This window comes from Hibiscus syriacus, unplaced genomic scaffold (assembly GCF_006381635.1).
Source record: "Hibiscus syriacus cultivar Baekdansim isolate YM2019G1 unplaced genomic scaffold, ASM638163v2 tig00110044_pilon, whole genome shotgun sequence".
NCBI classification, from domain to species: Eukaryota; Viridiplantae; Streptophyta; class Magnoliopsida; order Malvales; family Malvaceae; genus Hibiscus; species Hibiscus syriacus.
Window position 1 is genome coordinate 2272480 of NW_024062574.1, and position 20641 is coordinate 2293120.

At 34.6% G+C, this 20641-nt stretch overlaps 1 protein-coding gene and 1 pseudogene across 1 annotated transcript; one reads left to right on the forward strand and one right to left on the reverse strand.

The window, feature by feature from the left end:
- The first annotated feature begins 1571 nt into the window (after nucleotides 1–1571).
- LOC120213668 lies at nucleotides 1572–11744 on the forward strand (annotated as a pseudogene).
- Nucleotides 11745–12174: 430 nt separating this feature from the next.
- On the reverse strand, nucleotides 12175–17088 carry LOC120213885 (dihydrolipoyl dehydrogenase 2, chloroplastic-like). The gene is made up of 15 exons (XM_039211929.1): nucleotides 16603–17088; nucleotides 16038–16184; nucleotides 15658–15792; nucleotides 15455–15572; nucleotides 14865–14989; nucleotides 14206–14331; nucleotides 14043–14123; nucleotides 13722–13784; nucleotides 13557–13631; nucleotides 13399–13477; nucleotides 13208–13308; nucleotides 12988–13101; nucleotides 12533–12646; nucleotides 12376–12447; nucleotides 12175–12273 (listed from the first exon to the last, which is right to left on the reverse strand). The coding sequence occupies exons 1-15, from the start codon at nucleotides 16912–16914 to the stop codon at nucleotides 12220–12222; spliced, it is 1716 nt and encodes a 571-aa protein (XP_039067860.1). The 5' UTR covers nucleotides 16915–17088; the 3' UTR covers nucleotides 12175–12219.
- Nucleotides 17089–20641: the final 3553 nt, after the last annotated feature.

Here is a 20641-nt window from a genome sequence, read left to right on the forward strand (position 1 = left end):
ATGGGCTATGGTTGAAAAAATGTTATAATGGGATATATATATATATATATATATATACACCCAAAACGATGTCGTTTAAGAGGTTAGGGTTTTTGCGTGAAGTGCATGGGTTAATTTATTTTCATATTAGTACTTATTATCTCTGCTAGTTGCAATCTAATCATTATTTTATGAGGTAAATGTACATATTGATCCTTGTATTTTTTATTTAGATCCTTATACTTTTAATATATATATATATATATATATATATATTTTCTTAACCAATATATATATTTATGTATATATTTTGTAGATATAAATTTCCCATAAAATACATGATTGTGCATTATGTACTTACTATTTTGCATTTTAATTTATAAATTCTATATATATAAACGTTTTTGTGCCATATTACGTGAGCATATTACATTTTTGTTTTTGCTTTGTATGTAATAAATATGTATACTTTTATGCCTTATTTTGTTACACGAGTGTTGCATTATATATGCATATATTTTATATTTATTGAACTTGTTTTAAATTTTTACTACTTTTTTAAGGCATCAATGCTTATGAAATAATAAAATATCTTTACATTTTAAACTTTATTTTTATTAAATATTTTACTTGTATATTTTCAAGAACACTCGTCGTAGAATGGGCGTGAAAAGTGAAACTTGATCGAAGTAGCATGATTCAATACGACATTTGAACGAAAAATGAACATAAAATAAATCGAACCTAATTTTGTGATTCAAAATAATTAAACAATGTTCGATAAAATTATCACATTTTAAATTTCGACTCGAATTTACAAATTCCACCACTACGAAGATATATAAGAGATCATGTACCAATTTTGGACGCTGTGGGGATACTAATCCTTCCTCACGCATAATTGACTCCCGAACCCTTAAAATAAATCTTTAGAAAATGCATATCAATTTTTGTCTCAAAAATGGTTTTTCTTAAAATTGTTTTAAAAGACAATTTTAGGTATTCAACCTACCTATCCCAAAGGTCGATGCGACTCCAATCCAAATTAGATCAAATTTCATAAAAAAACTCAAATTTTCAAAAATAAAGTTATAATTATTTTTAAAATTAATCGTTTAAAAAAATGGTTAAGACAATGACACAATTGAAATCGATTAATGCTTAAGATGGATTATAATGGTGAACCAAAGAAAGAACATAGCAAAAGCATGGAAATTTAAGGCTTAAGATTGGGGAATAAAAGGATGAGATAAAGAACAAGCGATGATTTTTAATTTAGATTATAATGGTGGATTAAAGAAAGAGTAGAGGAAAACATGGAGATTTGGTGATTTAAGATTGGGGAAGGAGATGATGGGATAAAGAAGAAGAAGATGGTTTGGAAATTGTAAATTTTAAGGAAATATGACGCGGAAAATAAATGTGAAGTGTACTCATTTAATTGGTTAAGGACCATGGATGAGGTGGTAGAAAGGGTTCATGTAATAATTTATCGCCAATTGGTGATTTAAAAAATGTTCACCGCACAATGTTCATGCAAAATGTCGATAATTAAATATGTTCGGTCTGTCGCCAATTGTAATCTAGGGACCATGGATGTCAAAACCATTTTCCTTAATGGAAAACTCGAAGAGGATGTGTATATGACACAACCGGAAGTTTTGTCGCTCCAGGAAATGCTGGAAAGGTTTGTAAGCTACATAGGTCTATTTATGGACTAAAACAAGCTTCTTGAAGTTGGAATCTTCATTTCAATGATGCAATCAAAGAATTTGGTTTTATCATAAATGAAGATGAGCCTTGTGTTTATAAGAATGCTAGTGGGAGCATTGTTTCTTTCCTAATCTTGTATATAGACGACATACTCATCATAGGAAATGATATACCTACTTTACAGTCTGTTAAGACTTGGTTGGATAGTTGTTTTTCTATGAAAGATTTGGGTGATGCAGTGTATATCTTAGGAGTTAAGATCTATAGTGATAGATCAAGACTACTTCTAGGTCTGAGTCAAAGCACATATATAGACAAAGTGCTGAAAAGGTTCAGTATGGAAGAATCCAAGAAAGGTTTTTTGCCTATGAGACATGGCATTTCTCTTTAGAAGGAAATGTGTCATTCAACTCCACAAGAAAGAGAATGGATGAATATGATTTCATATGCTTCGGCTATTGGTTCTATCATGTATGACATGATATGTACTCGACCAGATGTATCGTATGCTTTAAGCATGATGAGTCGGTATCAGGTAAACCCTGGTGAGAATCAATGGGTTGCGGTTAAAAATATCTTTAAGTACTTAAGAAAAACTAAGGATACATTTCTTGTCTATGGAGGTGAGGAAGAGCTTAGTGTAAAAGGTTATACTGATGCCAGCTTCCAAACTGACAAGGATGACTCACGATCTCAATCAGGTTTTGTGTTTTGTCTTAATGGAGGTGTTGTGAGCTGGAAAAGTTCGAAGCAAGACACAGTAGCGGATTCTACAATAGAGGCTGAATACATTGCAGCCAGTGAAGCAGTAAAAGAGGTTGTTTTGATCAAGAAGTTCATATTTGAACTAAGGGTTGTTCCTAGCATATCATATGCTATAGAACTCTGTTGTGACAATAATGGAGTCATTGCACAAGCAAAGAAACACAGATCTCATCAACGGTCCAAACATATTCTTAGGGGCTTTCATCTCATTCGAGAGATTATAGATCGAGGAGATGTGAAAATATGCATAATACACACAGATGACAACATTGCTGATCCCTTGACGAAACCTCTTACACAACAGAGGCATGATCATCACACTAAGTCACTCGGTATTAGATATGTGAGTGATTGGTCTTAGTACTAGTGGGAGATTGTTAGAGTACACCCAAAGACCAATTATATGATGATTTTAATGATATATTTTATTTATCGATTTTATTGAAAAAATGCATTATCGCTATTATTTTCAGTTATATATATGTGTTTAACATAAACTGGAAGATAATAAAGATCCCTAGTCAAATATTATTATGGGCATGTGCAATAATAATACGCTTAAGACTAACATGTTATTGATTGATGACAACAAGTTGTCATTGACATAAAGATGTCAGAATTGATACATGATTATATTGTTAGAGAACAATGTATTGGATTGACCCACCATGAGCATATGTCTTGGATTATTATGTGACAATCACAACATTGCTCATGGTGATGACTATATGTATGATCCTCATACTTAGATCAGTGCTATACTAACATATATTGTTGTATGTTTTGATACAGTTAAACATGCTCGTAATTGGTTGCTCTATAAAGACTGTTATTGAATATATTCAATATATGTAATGGGTGTGTACGATTAAGATAGGATTTGTCCTTCCTACATAATAGGAAATATATCACAGCCCACTTGATTGAGTGAGATTATAAATGCATCGACATGATCGAATAAGCTTATATGAGATATCACAAATTATTCGTTAATTAAAGTCTACTCTAGATATCAAGAAACAATAGATGGGTTATACAAGTGTGACTATTCCAAGACTTGTGCCTATTCTAGATATAAAGGAAAAAAGGATGTAATAATTAAAAGAGTCAATCATGAAGATGATATGTCGAGTCATATTTTCTTGTAACTTAGGTGACAATGATATATTGCTAGATGTCACTCATTATATGTAATATTAGAATTGTTCTAATAATTACTGCTAACGTTACAAGAACCTACAGGGTCACACCCTAGGATTGAAATGAGCAAAGATGTACAATTTGTTGTACGTTACTAAAATATATCTAGAGTTAATATATGTATATTTGATATACATATGTTTTAATTATCCTGCATATTTAATTTAAATTAATTTTTGAACTAATAAAATCCCTAATATGTTAGGGTAAGGGGCTGTTTGTTTACTTCAGAATGATTAAGCGTTAAATGATTCAAATGCTGAATGATTCAGAGGCTCTGTATAAATTAGCTCTGAATGTGACATACTGTTTGATAATGGTTCTGAATCATTCAGAATGTACTTCTGTGCTGAATCATTCAACACTGTTTTGCTGAATCAGTCAGCACTGAATCATTCAGAGGTGCGAAACAAGCACACTGAATGTTGAATGATTCAACATTCAACGCTGAATAGTTCCATTAAGAGACAAATAAACAACCCCTAACTTGGATATAAAATGAGGTGTAAGGTATAGCAACCGTTTACACATTATCTTTATTCGTTTTTCTCAAAATAGTTTTGGGAAAAGCAAACATTGCTCTCAATCGGGTGAACTGAGTAAAGGTTGAGACGTGGTTTCATGAAGGCTTACAATTCGAACCGATCAACACCACCATTAGTCGTTGTTGTCCTTGCTTTTTTCAAGGAACCCCCTGTAAGTATTCGCATCATTTCCTCCTAATTTTGATTTATCGTACTTGGATCGCTGGTGAGAACGTCGAATTTTTATTTACGCTGCGCCATGAGGTGAACCGACGGTCCCAATAGTTACCAAATGCAATAGAGCAGAGACTGCATTGTCAATGCTAAGAGAGAACAAGAACGGGTTCGATATCGTTATCAGCGACATCAATATGTCAGATATGGACGGATTCAAACTTCTTGAGCATGTTGGTTTAGAGATGAATATGCCTGTTATCAGTAAGCACACATTCGTTCATTAATGTTTTATGTCGAGATATAATTGAGTTTCGATTGGTTTTTGGTCCTCATATCCGGCTTTTACTTTGTGCAGTGATGTATGCGAATGATGAAAAACATGTTATGAAGGGTGTTACGCACGGTGCTTGCGGTTACCTGATCAAACCGGTTAGTATGGAGGCGCTGAAGAACATATGGCAATATGTGGTTCGGAAGAGGAAGAACGAGTGGAAGGACTTTGGGCAATTGGGAAGTGTAGAAGGAGATCTGTAGCTAAAACAGTCTGATGATGCAGATTACTTGTCCTCGGCTAACAAAGAGAATTGAAGAAGCTCGAAACGGAGGAAGGATGATGAAGATGAAACTTACGAGAGGGAATATACATCGATGCTAAAGAATCTGAGGGTTGTTTGGTCCATTGAGCTCCATCAACAGTTTGTCGCTGCAGTTAATCAACTAGGCATTAACAGTACGAATCTTTGTCCCATTTCTTTCGATTCGCTGTCTTTCCTCTTGTATGATTTATTATGGTTGATCTTTTAATACAGAGGCTGTCCCGAAGAAAATTTTGGAGTCGATGAACGTCCCCGGACTTACTAGAGAAAATATTGCCAGCCATCTTCATGTATGATCTAGTTTGCTAAATACCAGAACCTGTACTTGCTTGTATCTGCATTTGATAAAATTTGATGACAATTTTACTTTGTTATCGTGTGATCAGAAATATCGCTTGTATCTTAGACGGTTGAACGGGGCATCACAACACCCGAGTAATCCTAATTTGTTTTGGGATAAATTGTTATTTTATTATCCAACATAGTAACAGATACAAAGAATCAACAGAGAACAGGAACAATGATCATCCTAAATAGAAGCAGATCATTCTATACCCTAATGTTCACAAAGAGTAATATTAACAGTGTCATTCCTATTAATATTCCTATCACTCAATTGAAATCTAACAGCATCCTTAATGGTAAGGAATAGATCTTGTAAGTTCCTAGATCGATCTTGAAACAGACGTTTGTTGCGCTCGTCCCACAGAGTATAGATAAGAGTTGTTAAAGCAATTTTCATGATCAAAGTTAGAAGGGATTTTCCTTTCTATTTCTTGCTTGCCCACGTGATAAGGTCTTCCCAAGATTAGAAATTGAACTGCAGACCAGAAGTGGAGAAAACAGTAGACCAAAGCTGGTTAGTATTTGGCAGTTAAAGAACAAATGATCCCTTGTTTCACAAGGATCATCACAGAGAAGGCATTTATGATCAGTAATAATTCCCATATGGAAGAGCCTATCTCTAGTTGGAAGACGATCAAGTAAAGCCATCCAAGAGATTAAACTAAATTTAGGGATGTGAAAAGGGAACCAAATAATTTTTTGCCATGGAACTTGAGGTTTTTTATCACGCAAAGCTTCCCAAATTTCAAAAAATTTTCTAGTTCCAGCAGTAATAATAGGATAAACCGTAGCTCGAAGTTTGAAAATTCGCTTAAGACTCCAACTGTAAGAAGCACCGATATCAACATTCCAAAAATCATTGCCTTTGAGGATATATTTATTAATCCAGGCCACCCATAAGGACCCTTGTCCTGCCAGAATTTTTTTGATAAGAAACACCATTGAAGCTTTATTCCAGGTTTTCAAGTCTTTAATTCCAAGACCACCTTTAGATTTTAAGTGACAAATATATTGCCAACTCACCCTTGCGCCGGATGCTGATTTATCAGTCCCTTTCCAGAAGAAGCGCGAACAGAGCTGTTCAACTTTGCTTAATACCGATTGAGGCAGAAAGATTTACCTGCACCAATAGTTAGTAATGATGAATAAAATGGTTTTAATGAGTTCAAGACGACCAACATAACTCAAAGTTTTAGTAGTCCAGTGATTGAGCCTTGCTCTAATATTATCAATGAGGGAAGAACAGTCCTTATCAGAGATTTTCCTAGAGACCAACGGGATCCCTAAGTAGCGCACTGGCAAACTGCCAATTTTAAAACCCATTACCGAATAAATTTCCTCAAGAGATGAAGGATGTAAACCAACAGCATAAAAGTCATATTTGGAAGCATTAAGTTTTAGACCAGAGATCTCATAAAATAGATCTAACACACTCGTGACCCCAATGACAGAATCAATTGAACCTTTACAGAAAATTAAGAGGTCATCGGCAAAAGAGAGGTGGGTGAGGCCTATTCGGTTGCATTTAGGATGGTATCCAAAGACACCCCTTTCGGCCGCTAGATTGAGGAGTCTAGATAGGACATTCATTGAAAGAACAAATAGCAAAGGAGATAGGAGGTCTCCTTGCCTAATTCCTTTGGCTCCTTTGAAAAACCCAATTAAAGTCTCATTGAATGAAATGGAGTATTTGACTGTAGAGAAGCAGATTTCAATCCAATTGATAAAGATAGGAGCCATACCAATAACTTTTAAGATGGCAGAGATGAAATCCCAATTAAGAGTGTCAAATGCTTTATGAAGATCAATCTTAAGGAAGCATCTAGGAGAAATATTTTTCTATTATAACCTCTAACCAATTCTTGAGCAAGAAGAGTATTGTCCACAATGCTTCTTCCTTTAACAAAAGTCGTTTGGTTTAGGGAGACTAAATCAGGAATGAACTTTTGAAGTCTCCAAACCATGATTTTGGAGATGGCCTTATAGAAGACTGAACAACAAGATATTGGCCTGAAATCCTTAACTCTGCTTGGGTTAGGGATTTTAGGGACTAATGCTATGATGGTAGCATTAAAAGCTGGAAGGAGAGAATAATCAAGAAAGAAATATTGAACAGCAGCGGTGACATCTTCACCTATGATATGCCAAGTTTTTTTGAAAAAGAAATGAGTGTACCCATCTGGCCTCGGAGATTTGTCATTACCTTGACAAAAGAAGGCATCATTTATTTCTTCATTTGTAATTTCCTTAATAAGAGCAGAAGCATTCTCTTCGGTAATAGAGGATTGGAAAATATCTTTCAACAAAGAAGGATCAATAGTTTTCACCTCATTGTTAATGGTGCCAATCAAGTTAGTGAAGTAGTTGATTACCTCAGCTGACATGGAATCAAAATATTCAAGTCTATTACCATTGGCATCAACAAGAATTCGGATGGTATCCCTTTTGTGTTTAAGAGCAAGAGCAGAATGTAATAGTTTTGAGCATTTGTCACCCTCTTTAAGCCATTGAATCTTTGATTTTTGCTTTAAAAACAGAATTTCTGTAGATTCGAGAGATTTTAGATCATTTTGCAGCTGAATTTCCTTTTTAATAGAATCCTCACCCCCTTAAAGTTCTAAGTTGTTGATGCTCCAATTCTGATTTCTTTTGAAGAACCCTTAAGGTGATATCACTATAATTGGAATGATTAAGCTCTCTTAACTTTACTTTAAGCCGCTTAAGTTTAGAAAAAAGCTTCTGCATAGGGTGTCCTTGAGAAGGAATGATCCAAGATTGCTAAAAAATTGTCAAAAATTTGTGGTGAAGAGCCCAGAAATTGAAGAACTTGAAAGGTTTGGGCCTATTGGCTTGAACATCGTTGGAGAGCCAGACTAAAGATAAGCAATGATCAAATATACCTGGATGGAGGAATTCAACATAAGAACTTTTGAAACTGCTCATCCATATAGGACCAAAATAAAGGTGATCTAATAGATCAAGGTCAGAAATAAGGTCTTGAAATTCTTTCATATCTGGAGAAAAAATAGGACCTAGAAAAGCAGAGTCAGAACTCTCATTGGGATGAAGGGTGACATTAAGTCACCTCCAAGAATCCAGAGGGATTGGCCATTAATGGAATTCAGGAGACGGAGCTGCTGCCAGAGAGATCTTCTCTGGACACCAACATTGTAACCGTAGACAGTAGTAATAGTAAAAGGGTAACCAAGATGAAAACCTTTGATAGACACACATTGATCAGTGGTATGAATAACAGAAAAATCAAGTCCAGTTTTCCAAAGAAGCCAAATTCTGCCATTAACTGCGAAATCATAATTTGTAGCAGCAGTCCAGCTTTTAAATCTATTTTGAATAATATTTCCAGCCTTGTCAGTTTTAACTCTAGTTTCCAAAAGACAGAGAACTTCAACTTTATTCTGTAAAGCTCTTTTGAGAACTTTTTCTTGTTTTAGAGGACTGTTTAATCCTCTAACGTTCCAAAAAGCAACAATCATTGAGAAAGGTTGGCGGTGGCAACCTCATTGACATCTTCAACATTGGGCTTAGCCTTCACAAGTTTTTTTTTCTTCTTAGATTTTATTTCATTAACTAGGGTAGCGACACCTAGTGCAGACTTACAGGGTTTATGGTTAGGTACTGCTGCTACAGAGATATCATTATTGACCCCATTTAGAGCTTCAAATCTATTAAAAGAAGCAGCAAGGGGTGGATTTTGCTTTGGTTTACCCCTACCTTTCTTAGTAATTGCCCGAGAGCTTTTACCCGTATCTATAGAATGAGAAGCATTTTGTTCAGGATTAAGTGTTATCTCTAATGGTTCCTCCATAGAAAGGTTAGAGACCTTAACTAGATCTTTGTTAGCGAATTCAGGGACTTCATCAATAAGGTTTTTGTCTTTAGAATCCAGAATAGAGGGAGACTATTTTTCTTGAAGGAGTTCAATACCCTAACAGTAGGCTCAATCTCCACATTATGAGGTTGTTGATCTTTTTTTCTCCAAATTTGCATTTTTACTGGAGCTTGATCTTTAGAATTCTTGCAACCTTATCAGTATGACCAAAGATACATCAGGATTTGCATCGAGGTGGAAACCATGGCACCTCGACAGCAATCAAGACAGTTTTCCCTTCACTAAGGATCACTTCTATGAAATTAGGGATATCATCAGTTGCCCCTATCTCTATGCAAATTTTAGCATATTCAAGGTGGGTTTTAGCTGCTATAATCGAGTCTATGGAAAGGGGAATTCCAATGGTACCCGCAATGTAGCTTAATCTAGTACGATTAAAGAGTTCTAAGGGAATATTAAAGAGGTGTACCCAAACAGGTAACCTAGACAGATTAAAGTTTAATTTACTCAAATTCGGTTCCCATTTCCTTAGAATCATAGGCTTATTAAGGATGTGCCAAGGTCCGTTCTCTAATACCCAATTCCTATCAGATTCAGAGGAAAACGAGAAAACATAAAGATTGTTACCAGCGTAGCTAACCTTTACTTGATTTCCCGCTAGAGCTTTCTTCCAAAGAATCTCCACGATACGTTGCATAGCCACAAATCTAGGAGCTGCACCAAGAAATTGACCCATGATCGAGTGGTTCCATTAAGAAATTCCAGATTGAAGGACCTTTGGAGGAGGATGAACCACAGAAGAGCCATCGCGAACAAAAGGAGGAAAGTAGTCCAAGCTTTGACCCAGAGCACCCAAAAAGATCTCTCCAGTTCATTGGGTCTTCGCTTAAAAGAGAGATTTGAATCAAGAAGGCAGAAGATAATAGTAGAATACCAGGAGAAGAAATGGAGGCGTTGAAACACAACGGAGATCCTCTGATCCGTTAGGCCGGCTAACATGCACCGGAGGAACCTTATCGTGCGCACACAGTTATCAATCTTCCATTGAGGGACGTGAACTTGAGAAACAAGGCAAAAATCCACACTGAATATTCATTCGTAGATCTTTGCTGGCAGAAAAGCTGTCCAATTTCATTAAGGCCCTCCAAACTGATGAGAGCTTGTTGAAACAGGTCAACTATCTATCTTTTGATGCATTTTTTATAGGCATAATGCCAAAATTTGTTCTTAATATTTGATAGAATATTCACCTTGGCCCCTATTATTTTTCTTGAAGAACTTTAGCCCTTAACTTTTTTTTTTGTGTGGGGTCAAAATCCGAATTTTTTTATGAGTCCCCAAGAAGCAACTTTTGGGACACTGTCTTCGCTTAATGGGCTCGATCTTCAAACCCTTGCTGCCACTGGTAAGCTTCCTGCGGCAGGGCTCGGTCGGTCGACTGGTAAATCAGGCATACCAATGCCGCTCGTTGATCAAAGAAACGTTTTCAGCTTTGAAAACCCGAAGTTAAGATTCGGAGAAGGGCAACAACAGCATGTCAATAACAATAAGCAAATGAATTTACTTCATGGAATTCTGACAAATGTGGAGCCGAAGCAGCTTGCCGGCTTGCACCACACTACGCAATCGATTGAAACATGAATATGCAAGTTGCTTCCCATGGATCGCAAAGTAGCCAAAATAATCTTTTATTGATGCAAATGGCTCAACCAAAGGCGAGAGGGCAGATGCTCAATGGTTCCAGTCTCGGTCAAGCTCCGAGACTTCTCTCACCGATGGAGCAACCTATATTATCCAACGGAATTGCTGCTAATGACTCTACAAGAAATGGGATTCAAGAAAATATTCGAGCCCCTGGTTATAATCCGGTTTTGCAGACCTCTTTGATGTTGAACTACCCCATGAATCACACTTCGGAACTACTCGGGAATAGTTTCCCTCTTGGAAGTACACCGGAGATTTCTTGTCTCACACCCAAAGTGGCTTTTAAGGAAGATGTTTACTCGGATATCAAAGGATCAGTGGGATTCATGCCGAGTTACGATATATTTAATGACTTGAATCAACACAAACCCCAAAATTGGGAGCTACAGAGTGCAGGCATGACGTTCGATGCGTCGCAGCATTCAAACAATCTTCAAGGCAACCTCGACCACTCGCTATCAGTTTTGGTACAACAAGGATTTTCGTCCGGTCAAGTGAACGGACAGAACAGGAGTGCAATTGTCGTAAGCAAGGCAATGTCAATGTTCTCAGCAGGAGATGGTGATCATCTCAACTCCTTTCTTGTCAATGGTACCATAAGGTTCAAGTCCGAGTCATTTGCTGATGCCACCCCCACCAATGCATATCCCGATCATTTCGTGCAAGAGGATCTCATGAGTGCTCTTCTGAAACAGGTCGGTTTCTTCTACTATTTTTTCTTGTAATGCCTGTTAAAGAACAATATTCACTAAACATTATTGTCACGATTGGCTTTGTACTCTATTCTGGCATCATGACGCCATTGCACCAGCTGAACATGAGTTCGATTTTGACGGGTATTCACTCGATAATATTCACAATCAACGAAGGCGTTTTAAGCCGGGATTCTGAGAGATTGTCATTAAGTATCTTCCAAATATACCAGCAGATGACCGGAATGAATCTCTCAAAGCTTAGGAACCGAGGTCTGGGAATGCAGAAAACGGTATCGTTCCACCATTTTTCTTAAACATACAAATTTCTCGGTCCTCAGGAGATAGACGAGGCCCGAGGCTATATTCGAATGAAACGGTATTAAAATAGAGTGCAAAACTTTGTTAAAATGAAGAGAAAATTTATTTTCTGAAGATTTTAAGGAATACAAACTTTGAGAAAGGGAAACAAACTATGAGCACAGCTATATCTGCATTGCTTTTGAAAACGAAGACACTAAATTGTGAAAGGCTTCAGGCACGACCATCATCAGTTTATATGAAAATTCCTCCAATATGTTTCTTGATACTCCCTAATACAAGCAAAGTTCTTCAAAAATTTATACCTCTTTTTTCTCTTACTTTTTTTTATCATAAAGTGTCGATATAAGGGTTTAGACCGCGACCGGTTCACTTACTGGAGCATGATTCAATGCAGCGGCTTTAACCTGTTTTAAAAGGGGATAAGAGAGTTTCCCATGGAGCATCAAAATAAGATCTTAAAACGGCTAATGGGACTATATATATATATATATATATCAGAATCTCACTTTGGCAGATTTAAATAGTTCATCGAGAACTTCTGAAAGTGTGGGATGTGCGTGAACGGCAAATTTTATGTCCTGCATGATTGAATATAGTTAATGAACAGAGTTTGGGGAAGAAAAGTGGACCACAAGAGATTTGTTTTATGCACAGAAGACGGACCTGGATACGTGTCCCTAAAGCGATGGCATTTGATGCCTCGTGGATAAGGTCTGCTGCATGCAAGCCGAATATATGAACTCCGAGAATCTCACCGTTGTCAGGTCTGTATATCAACTGCATGGATATAACATCGGTAAAACTTAAGCGACTGTACACATATATGATGTTTAAAAGAAAACAAAACGACACTGAGAAACCGGTTCTTCATTGGTTCATGCTCTTGTCATTGAAATTTAAACCCCTTAGAACTTTAGTTTATGACGTTCAGCACCAAATGAGAGATTGTATGTGTTTCAATTGGTTATCGTTTTGTGTCGAGCAGTTTGTAAAAAACCAGGAGGATGACTTTTCTACAATGGACAGAGAACCCCGTGTACTAACAGAAAACAAGTCATTTACATTCCCTAACATCCTTATTATGTTTATTGATTTAGACAAGTGTTAGGAGAAATAACCTTAGCAAGTCCCTCCCCTTCATTTTCTGCCAGAGCCTTTGTGTTAGCCTTGAAACTTGTTTTGGCAACACTCACTTCAAATCCTTCCTTCTCGGCTTTCTCCCTTGCTTGAGGCTGTGGATTTAAAGCATTGTCAAAATTAAAAGGCTAACTAACAATATTTTATCTAGCAATTTAAACTTGATAATAAATTAAAAGCGAGGGTGTTTGTAATGTTCACCTCTGTCAACCCAACCATACTTATTTCGGGGTGGGTGAAGCAGGCTGCCGGGATGCTAAGGTGATTAAGCACATGATCTCTTCCGGTTACTTGTTCAACCACTGCATTAAGATAGATTTGTTTAAGAGAGATCGATCTAAAGAAAAATATCAATTATGAATTGGCTAAGAATGAAGTTAGTTGACACTGACCTGAAATTCCTTGTGCGCTTGCGGCATGAGCAAGCATCATTTTACCGTTTGCATCACCGATGCAGTACAAGTGAGGAATCTAAAATTCAAACATAAGATTACTGTTAGTTGAAAGCCATATGAGAAAATATATAGCCAGAATGAAGTTTACAACTAACCAGATTGCCATTTGCGTCAATTACTCGCATCCTTTCGTCAACAGGAATGAAACCCCTTTGTGTTACTACATTAATCTGGAAAAAAATAACAGGAACAAAAAAAGTTGTAATCTATTTCCTTTTAGTTAAGAGTCCTATATTAAAGTTTTCATCAGGATGACATACATTCTCCAAGCCGAGACCGTTGGTGAATGGAGACCTTCCTGTTGCAATTAAAGCTGCATCTACCTGGAGCAAAAGATGAAAAGGAAAAGTTACTTAACAGAAACCATTGACCGTGACCAAGCAGCATGTTCACTCACAAACGGTAAAAGCTACATAGATACAATAGAATTTAGATTTGACATCGGGAAAAACATCATAAGCCAGCAATATTGACATTGTCTACATATGCTGCCATAACTACTAACAAAAAATGGAAGACTCTGAGAATTTCCATCAAAAAGAACTTAACACACCATAAAAAAAGGAACATAACACACATACCTCTAAGGTGTCTTTGGGCTCCTTAGTCTTGGCATCAACAAGCTCAATAGTGACTGGTTTCCCATCCTTTGCGGGAGTGATCTATAAATAACACCAAGGAAACTCGATAACAAATTTATCCTACAGCCATGCAAAGTGAATACAAATCTAAACAATAGATCACCTTCGTTGCAAACACTCCTGTATGATAGTCAATTTTCCTAGGGTTGATCAGCACCCTCTGGGCCAGCTTACCAATCTCAGGATCAAATCCAGGCATAAGCTGATCTAGAGCTTCAATAAACGTGACCTGCATAAACCTGTTATATGAACTTTGTTCCCTTGGAATAGAAATATTAAGGAGGTATTACTTATGCTCAGGAATTAGGATAAAACATACAAAGGCCAGTAACTACTATAATCAGCAGATTGCTAATTCAGTGACTGGTTTTTGTCCTTGTGGTAATTTATTCATGCATAAGTTGGATGGATTGAAGATGATATTATGTCCATATATGGGCATGCTTTCTATGGTCTAAGCTAGTTTACAGTTATTTGTCCACAATAGAAATCTCCCAATGGGCAGAGATCCTTTCAGTTTTGCAGCTTAAATGATGGCATAGATTAATCCTAGACTTGAGAAGCATAATTTATACGTAACCTTGGGGCTTGGTCTGAAGTACATATAGATTTCAGGTGAAAACGGATGGTAGAACCTTATAACATGAAGCACAAGGTAAATTTACAGTTTTTTAATCCTCAAAGCAAGATTTCTACATTCATTTCATTAAGAAAAAGGTCACAGATATTTGAAAAACAAAGACCAAAAGAACAAGCTCTCACCTCACTACCAAGTGCAGTGTATACATCACTAAATTCAAGACCAATATAACCACTTCCTACTATCGCAATCCAGTCAGGAACAGACTCCAACTTCAGGGCATGATCACTAGTAATAACAGTCTTCCCTGCAGGTTATTACTTAATGATTAGAAACTTTAGAACAATAAAAACACAGAAGATTACAGCCAATGTAGCTCACATCCTTATATAAATGTTAAACTCCAAAAGTTATTCTCTGGCTGGTTGATAACTTCCGGTAGTTTGTTTAATAAGATTTAACCATGAGATAAATTCCCATAAATCTGTATATAAGACAGATGAGATTTTGTGGTTTTTCAAACTACATGTGCATTAAGCAGATGCAAACTTCCATTGATTCGTCCGCACTTGAACAGCTAGGAAGTTGTTATTCTAATTTTATATCCACATTTCACCTGATTAAACTGATGCACATGTCCTTGTTACATAGTATCATGGGTGGTAAAATGCTATCAAGGCCGGTGCAGTCTTAAACACAGATTACTTTTGATTAAACATTTAATCAAAAGTAAGACCACAAAGACGGATTAGAGAAAAAGAAAATCTCATACCATCGACTTCAATGCCCTTGGGGACAAAAGGGACAGATCCTGTGGCGATGATTATATCTTTTGCAGTTACTATGCTATCGGGAAGGCCAACCTTCCCAAATTTCACTTTTTGTGGACCCTATGTACACATACAAAATGTAAGGATACTTGAGGGGAAAAAACTGCACAATACACTTTGTTTCAGGATATATATTAGGCTTTACCACAATAGTACCAACACCAGTCAATATGTCGATTCCTAGTGACTTCATTGAATTAGTCAAATTGTTTCGAATTTTCGAAGCAAGGTTATTTGCATGGTCAGCAACTCCCTGTCTGTCATATCCAGCAGCAGAAACCTACAATATGTAAACATGGAGAACCCCAGGAAAGGAAATGATTAGGGTTATTAGCCTAAGAGACTCTATGACATGCCAGCTTGTTGGTCAGCAGAAGAAATACATGGTAGTCATATACTTACACCTTGAACAGATGATGAACATAGAAAATAAGTTTAAATGTAACTGCTGATTTATTTCAAACCAAAGTTACGAGCCTTGGCTTAAGTTATCAGAGAACCAACCATAACAAGTAATCCTTTTACCTGCAAACCCAAAGCCTTCATATGATGCTCACTCTGAAGTTCACGCATCTTACCACTCACAGCCAAGAGAGCTTTTGAAGGAACGCAACCTCTGTTCACACAAGTTCCTCCAACCACATCTCCTTCGATAATAGCAGTTTTCAAACCCTAAAAATAACAAATCAGAAAAAAAAAATAGGGAAAAAATATGTTTAACTCACTGAACACAAACCGTATATTTACTCTCAAACGAAATCTATCCTCATTTAAGGCAAATATTGATTGACGGTAAAATCGCTAAAACAACATATTCACGAATGAAGATCAAATGCACCGTGATCTTCATTTAAAGCAGGTAAGCCGATGATTAGTAACTGAAACTACATATGCTTACTTGACAGAAATGATAATAAGCAAGTCGAGCTCAAATGAATTCGATTCTTAATAATCAATAATCATCAAGGAAGTCAAATGCATTTCTTGAGAACTTCTAGAAACCAAGGACAAAGGACTGATAGAAAAGAGCTTAGTAAGTTTCAGTTAAAAGAACAGAGCCAAATAGTAAATAGCGTCAAAACCGAAGTACCTTCTCAACGGCATGCAACGCAGCTCCATGGCCACCGACGCCGGCGCCAATGATAATCAAATCATAATCGAATGATTTCGGCGGAGTTCCGTTGCTTTCAGCTGAAGCGGAGATTTTCTTTGAATACCCGCGGCTCGAGAACGGAACTCGGCTGGAGCACGAGTGAGTCAAACCGGAGAACCCGAAGGCTTCCTTTCTGAGTCCGCAGAATCGGAGATTGACCTGCTTGGAGAAAGCTAAAGCAGGAGAACGAGAACCGGAAGCGAAATTTGATATAGGAACTGTAGTGGCTTGAGAGCAAATGGAATGCATTTCGATTTTGCTCGGCTGTTTGGCAACGAGGAAAACGAGAGAGAAATGAAGAGAAAGGGAGAGAAATCTTTATCTGAGAGCGGGAGAGAGAGAGAGAGATCTGATGAAAATATAGAGACAATGAGAAAGGGGTTTTCTTTGATAAGTCCGTTGGGAGAGGAGCAAGGAGGCGGAGTTATCAAAGTCAGGCAGGTAAACCACCATTTTTGGGTAAATTATACTATAGGTCACTAAATCATGTAAAAATAATTTTTTATCTAGAAATCTTTCAAATATTATAAAATAGTCATTAAATTTCCTATATGAGATTACAAAATAGTGCTTGTATCATTAAAAATTAAATCAAATTTTATACGTTTAAGGACTATTTGTAATATTTTGATAAGTTTAAAGTCAATTTTATAACAATTCGATAAAGTGTAATTATAATTTTATAACCATTTAAGAAATTTAATGACAATTCTATACTATTTAAAAGGTTGATGGTGAACAATATTAATTTTACATATTTTATTGACCTCTATGATAATTTATGAGAATAATTTCTATTTAGCAATTAATTATAACGATATCATTCAAAAAGAAATATTTAGAAAAATAACACCCTTATGATAGAGGTGTATTTTGTAATGTGTCTTTATTAATATGGTAAAGAGGAGTTTTCAATATTTTTGTTGATAATGATTAAAATGAAAGAAATTAAGGAAAGAAGTTAAAAGTGCATAAAATTGTTATGAATTTTATTTAAAAAAAAAAGAAACAAACAATAACAATAAGTGTATGTTTGCACAAGTACGAGTTAAAAGTGCATAAAATTGACAACTCAATGAGTATTGACGACAACTATTAATGATGAACACCATTAATTTAATTTATTAAAATTCAAATTCTAAAAAACTCGAAGTATGATTATAAATTAGTTAAAAATTTAAAGGTAAATTATTTAAAATAAAGGGTAAATTATAATAGTGACCACCTAATTATTGTCTCTTTTCATTTTGACCATCATTTTTTAAATTTTATCAATCAAGACACTCAATTATTTAAATGTGTTCAATTAAGTCACTTGTCGTTAATATTTAACGGAGAAGCAAATTGGCAATTAAAATATTTTGTATAATTACCTATTTGGTCACTGTTACTTATATATTATATCAATTTTGTCATAATTTTAATAAATTAAGATAAATTTAACCCTCAAATCAAATGATGTCACGTGTCACTGGTGGCAAGTATAATGACATGTATCACCATCCGATTAGATAATTAAATCTATTTTAATTTTTTAATTTAATATATTTTTCTCACCGATTAAATAATAACACGTGTTACCCTCTAAAAGAAATAAAAGAAAATTTTGAGCGCTTAAATTCAAACATGGATTTCATGGGTTGAAGAAGCAAGGCTAAACCATTAAGCCAAAGTAATTAATTAGTTCAAATTTGACTACATATGCTAATTATGTTGTATATTAGTGTAAACTTAGATTCTTAATATTTTATATATCTTAACTTAAATTCACATATCAAATTAATTTTACATTTTAACATTAAAAATATATTTTACTTTTATATTAACTTATTAAATATATTTTATTTTGTCTTAACCTAAAAATATATTTTATTCTTATTTTAAATTAAAAATATATTTTAGTCTTTATCTTAACTTAAAAATATATTTTATTCTTAACTTAACTTATTACATAAATTATATTCTTAATTTAAATTGTTAAACATATTCTATTCTTACCTTAAATTATTAAATATAATTAATTCTTATTTTAACTTAAACATATCTTTTATTCCTATCTTAACTTAAAAAATATATTTTTATTTTAGCTACAAAAATATATTTTATTTTTATATTAACTACAAAAATGTATTATATTTTTATCTTAAATTTAAAATATAGTCATAATAAAATACAAATATTTAAGTTGAGATAAAAATAAATTATATTTTTTAATTTAAGATAATATTAAAATATATTTTTTAAATTAAAATAAGAATAAAATATTTTTTAAAGTTACAAAAATAATAAAATATATTTAAAAAGTGAATATAAAAAATATTTTTTAATGTTAAGATGTAAAATTAACTTAATATGTGAATTTAAGTTAAGATATATAAAATGTTAAGAATTTAAGTTTACACTTATGTACAACATATATAATATATATAGTTAAGTTTGAACCAAATAACTGCTTTGGCTCAATGGTTGAGCCTTGCTTCTTCAACCTATAACCCAAGTTCAATTTCCTTAGACATCATTTAAGCACCCAAAAATAAAATAAACTTAATCGTCTAATTGGATGGTGACTCATGTTATTACATTTCGTATTAAAGACACATGTTACCATTTGATTTAAAGGCTAAGTTTATTTTATTTAAATTAGGATCAAATTGATAGGATATATAATTAATAATGACCAAATATGAAATTATACAAAATATTTTAACCACTACATGTAACATACTCAATACCGGGTTAGTAACTAAATTGTAAAATTTTAGAATTTGGTGACAAAAGTAGAAGAGTTGAATAGTTCAATGATTTATTTGGAAATATTTCCTGAAAGTTATTTGTAATTATCAAAGGAATTAAAGGGTAAATGGGTCTTTGAACAAGGAAAAATAATTAAAAAATGGATGGTGGGTATTATAATACCCATGTGAGACATATTTTGGGAATTAATTTTCCAGACATTTCTCCCATCTTCATCTTTTTCTCTTCTCCAACGTGAAGACCCAAGCTCAAGGTAAGTTTGATTTCTTTTGGTTAATTCTTCAAATTCAAGCATGAGTTTGATTCATGAAGCTTTAGGAAATATGATGGATATGAAAATGATCATAAAAGCTTAAAGATTTATAAGTTATGAAGGATTAAAGATAGGAAATTGAAAAGTGAAATATTGAATAAGAGAGTTTAAATGAATTTGAAAGTTGGATTTGACTTGTCATAAATCTAGTTAAGACATAAGAAATGTTAGAATTGAATTTAGAACATGTTGAAATTTGATTATGATTCTTGAATTTCATGAAGATGAGAGGATATTGAGGTTAAAGATAGGATAAATGAATATTAGTGGGGCTAAGCATATGTATGTATGTTAGGGATATTAAAAGAGGTGAAAGATGAAGAGTTTAGCTGAAAAGATAGTAAATTTCGTGTTTAAAATGGAATTTATGGGTTGTGTGCATCGGTGCATATTCAATGTGTACCGATGCACTCTCAAATAAATAAATATCGAATGCAATTAGTGCATCGATGCATAAGGAGTACATCGATGCACCACCTCAAAATACAAACATCAAATGGGATTTGTGTATCGATGCATAGATAGTGCATCGATGTACACGTTAAGGGACGCATCGATACATACCTTCATTAAAATATGAAAATAGCTTTCTTTTTAGCCTAATAAGTGATAGTTTAGAATATATCAATTCATATGCTGATAAGTATCAATGTATTGCTATGTAGATTTAGAGCGTAATCTTGTTCTGGAACAAGCGAAAGATTAGGATCGAGTCAAGCAAGCAAGGCTAAGGTGAGTGCACATACTAGATATAATTGTATGGAGATAAGACTTGCGATAAGTCTATCTCTTATAGTTGAATTTATGATTTCATATTCATGTACATGCATCCATATATATATATATTGGACACAGTGATTTAATGCATAATTCATTTATGCTTTAATATGATATTATATGAAAGAATGC

Excerpts from the sequence above, each read along its gene's own strand:
- LOC120213885 (XM_039211929.1), bottom strand. The coding sequence starts at position 16,914 with ATGCATTCCATTTGCTCTCAAGCCACTACAGTTCCTATATCAAATTTC. Across the intron at positions 14,124-14,205 it reads CAGGAGTGTTTGCAACGAAG|ATCACTCCCGCAAAGGATGG; the intron begins GTGATCTATTGT and ends TGTTATTTATAG. Across the intron at positions 13,785-14,042 it reads AGCCCAAAGACACCTTAGAG|GTAGATGCAGCTTTAATTGC; the intron begins GTATGTGTGTTA and ends CTTTTGCTCCAG.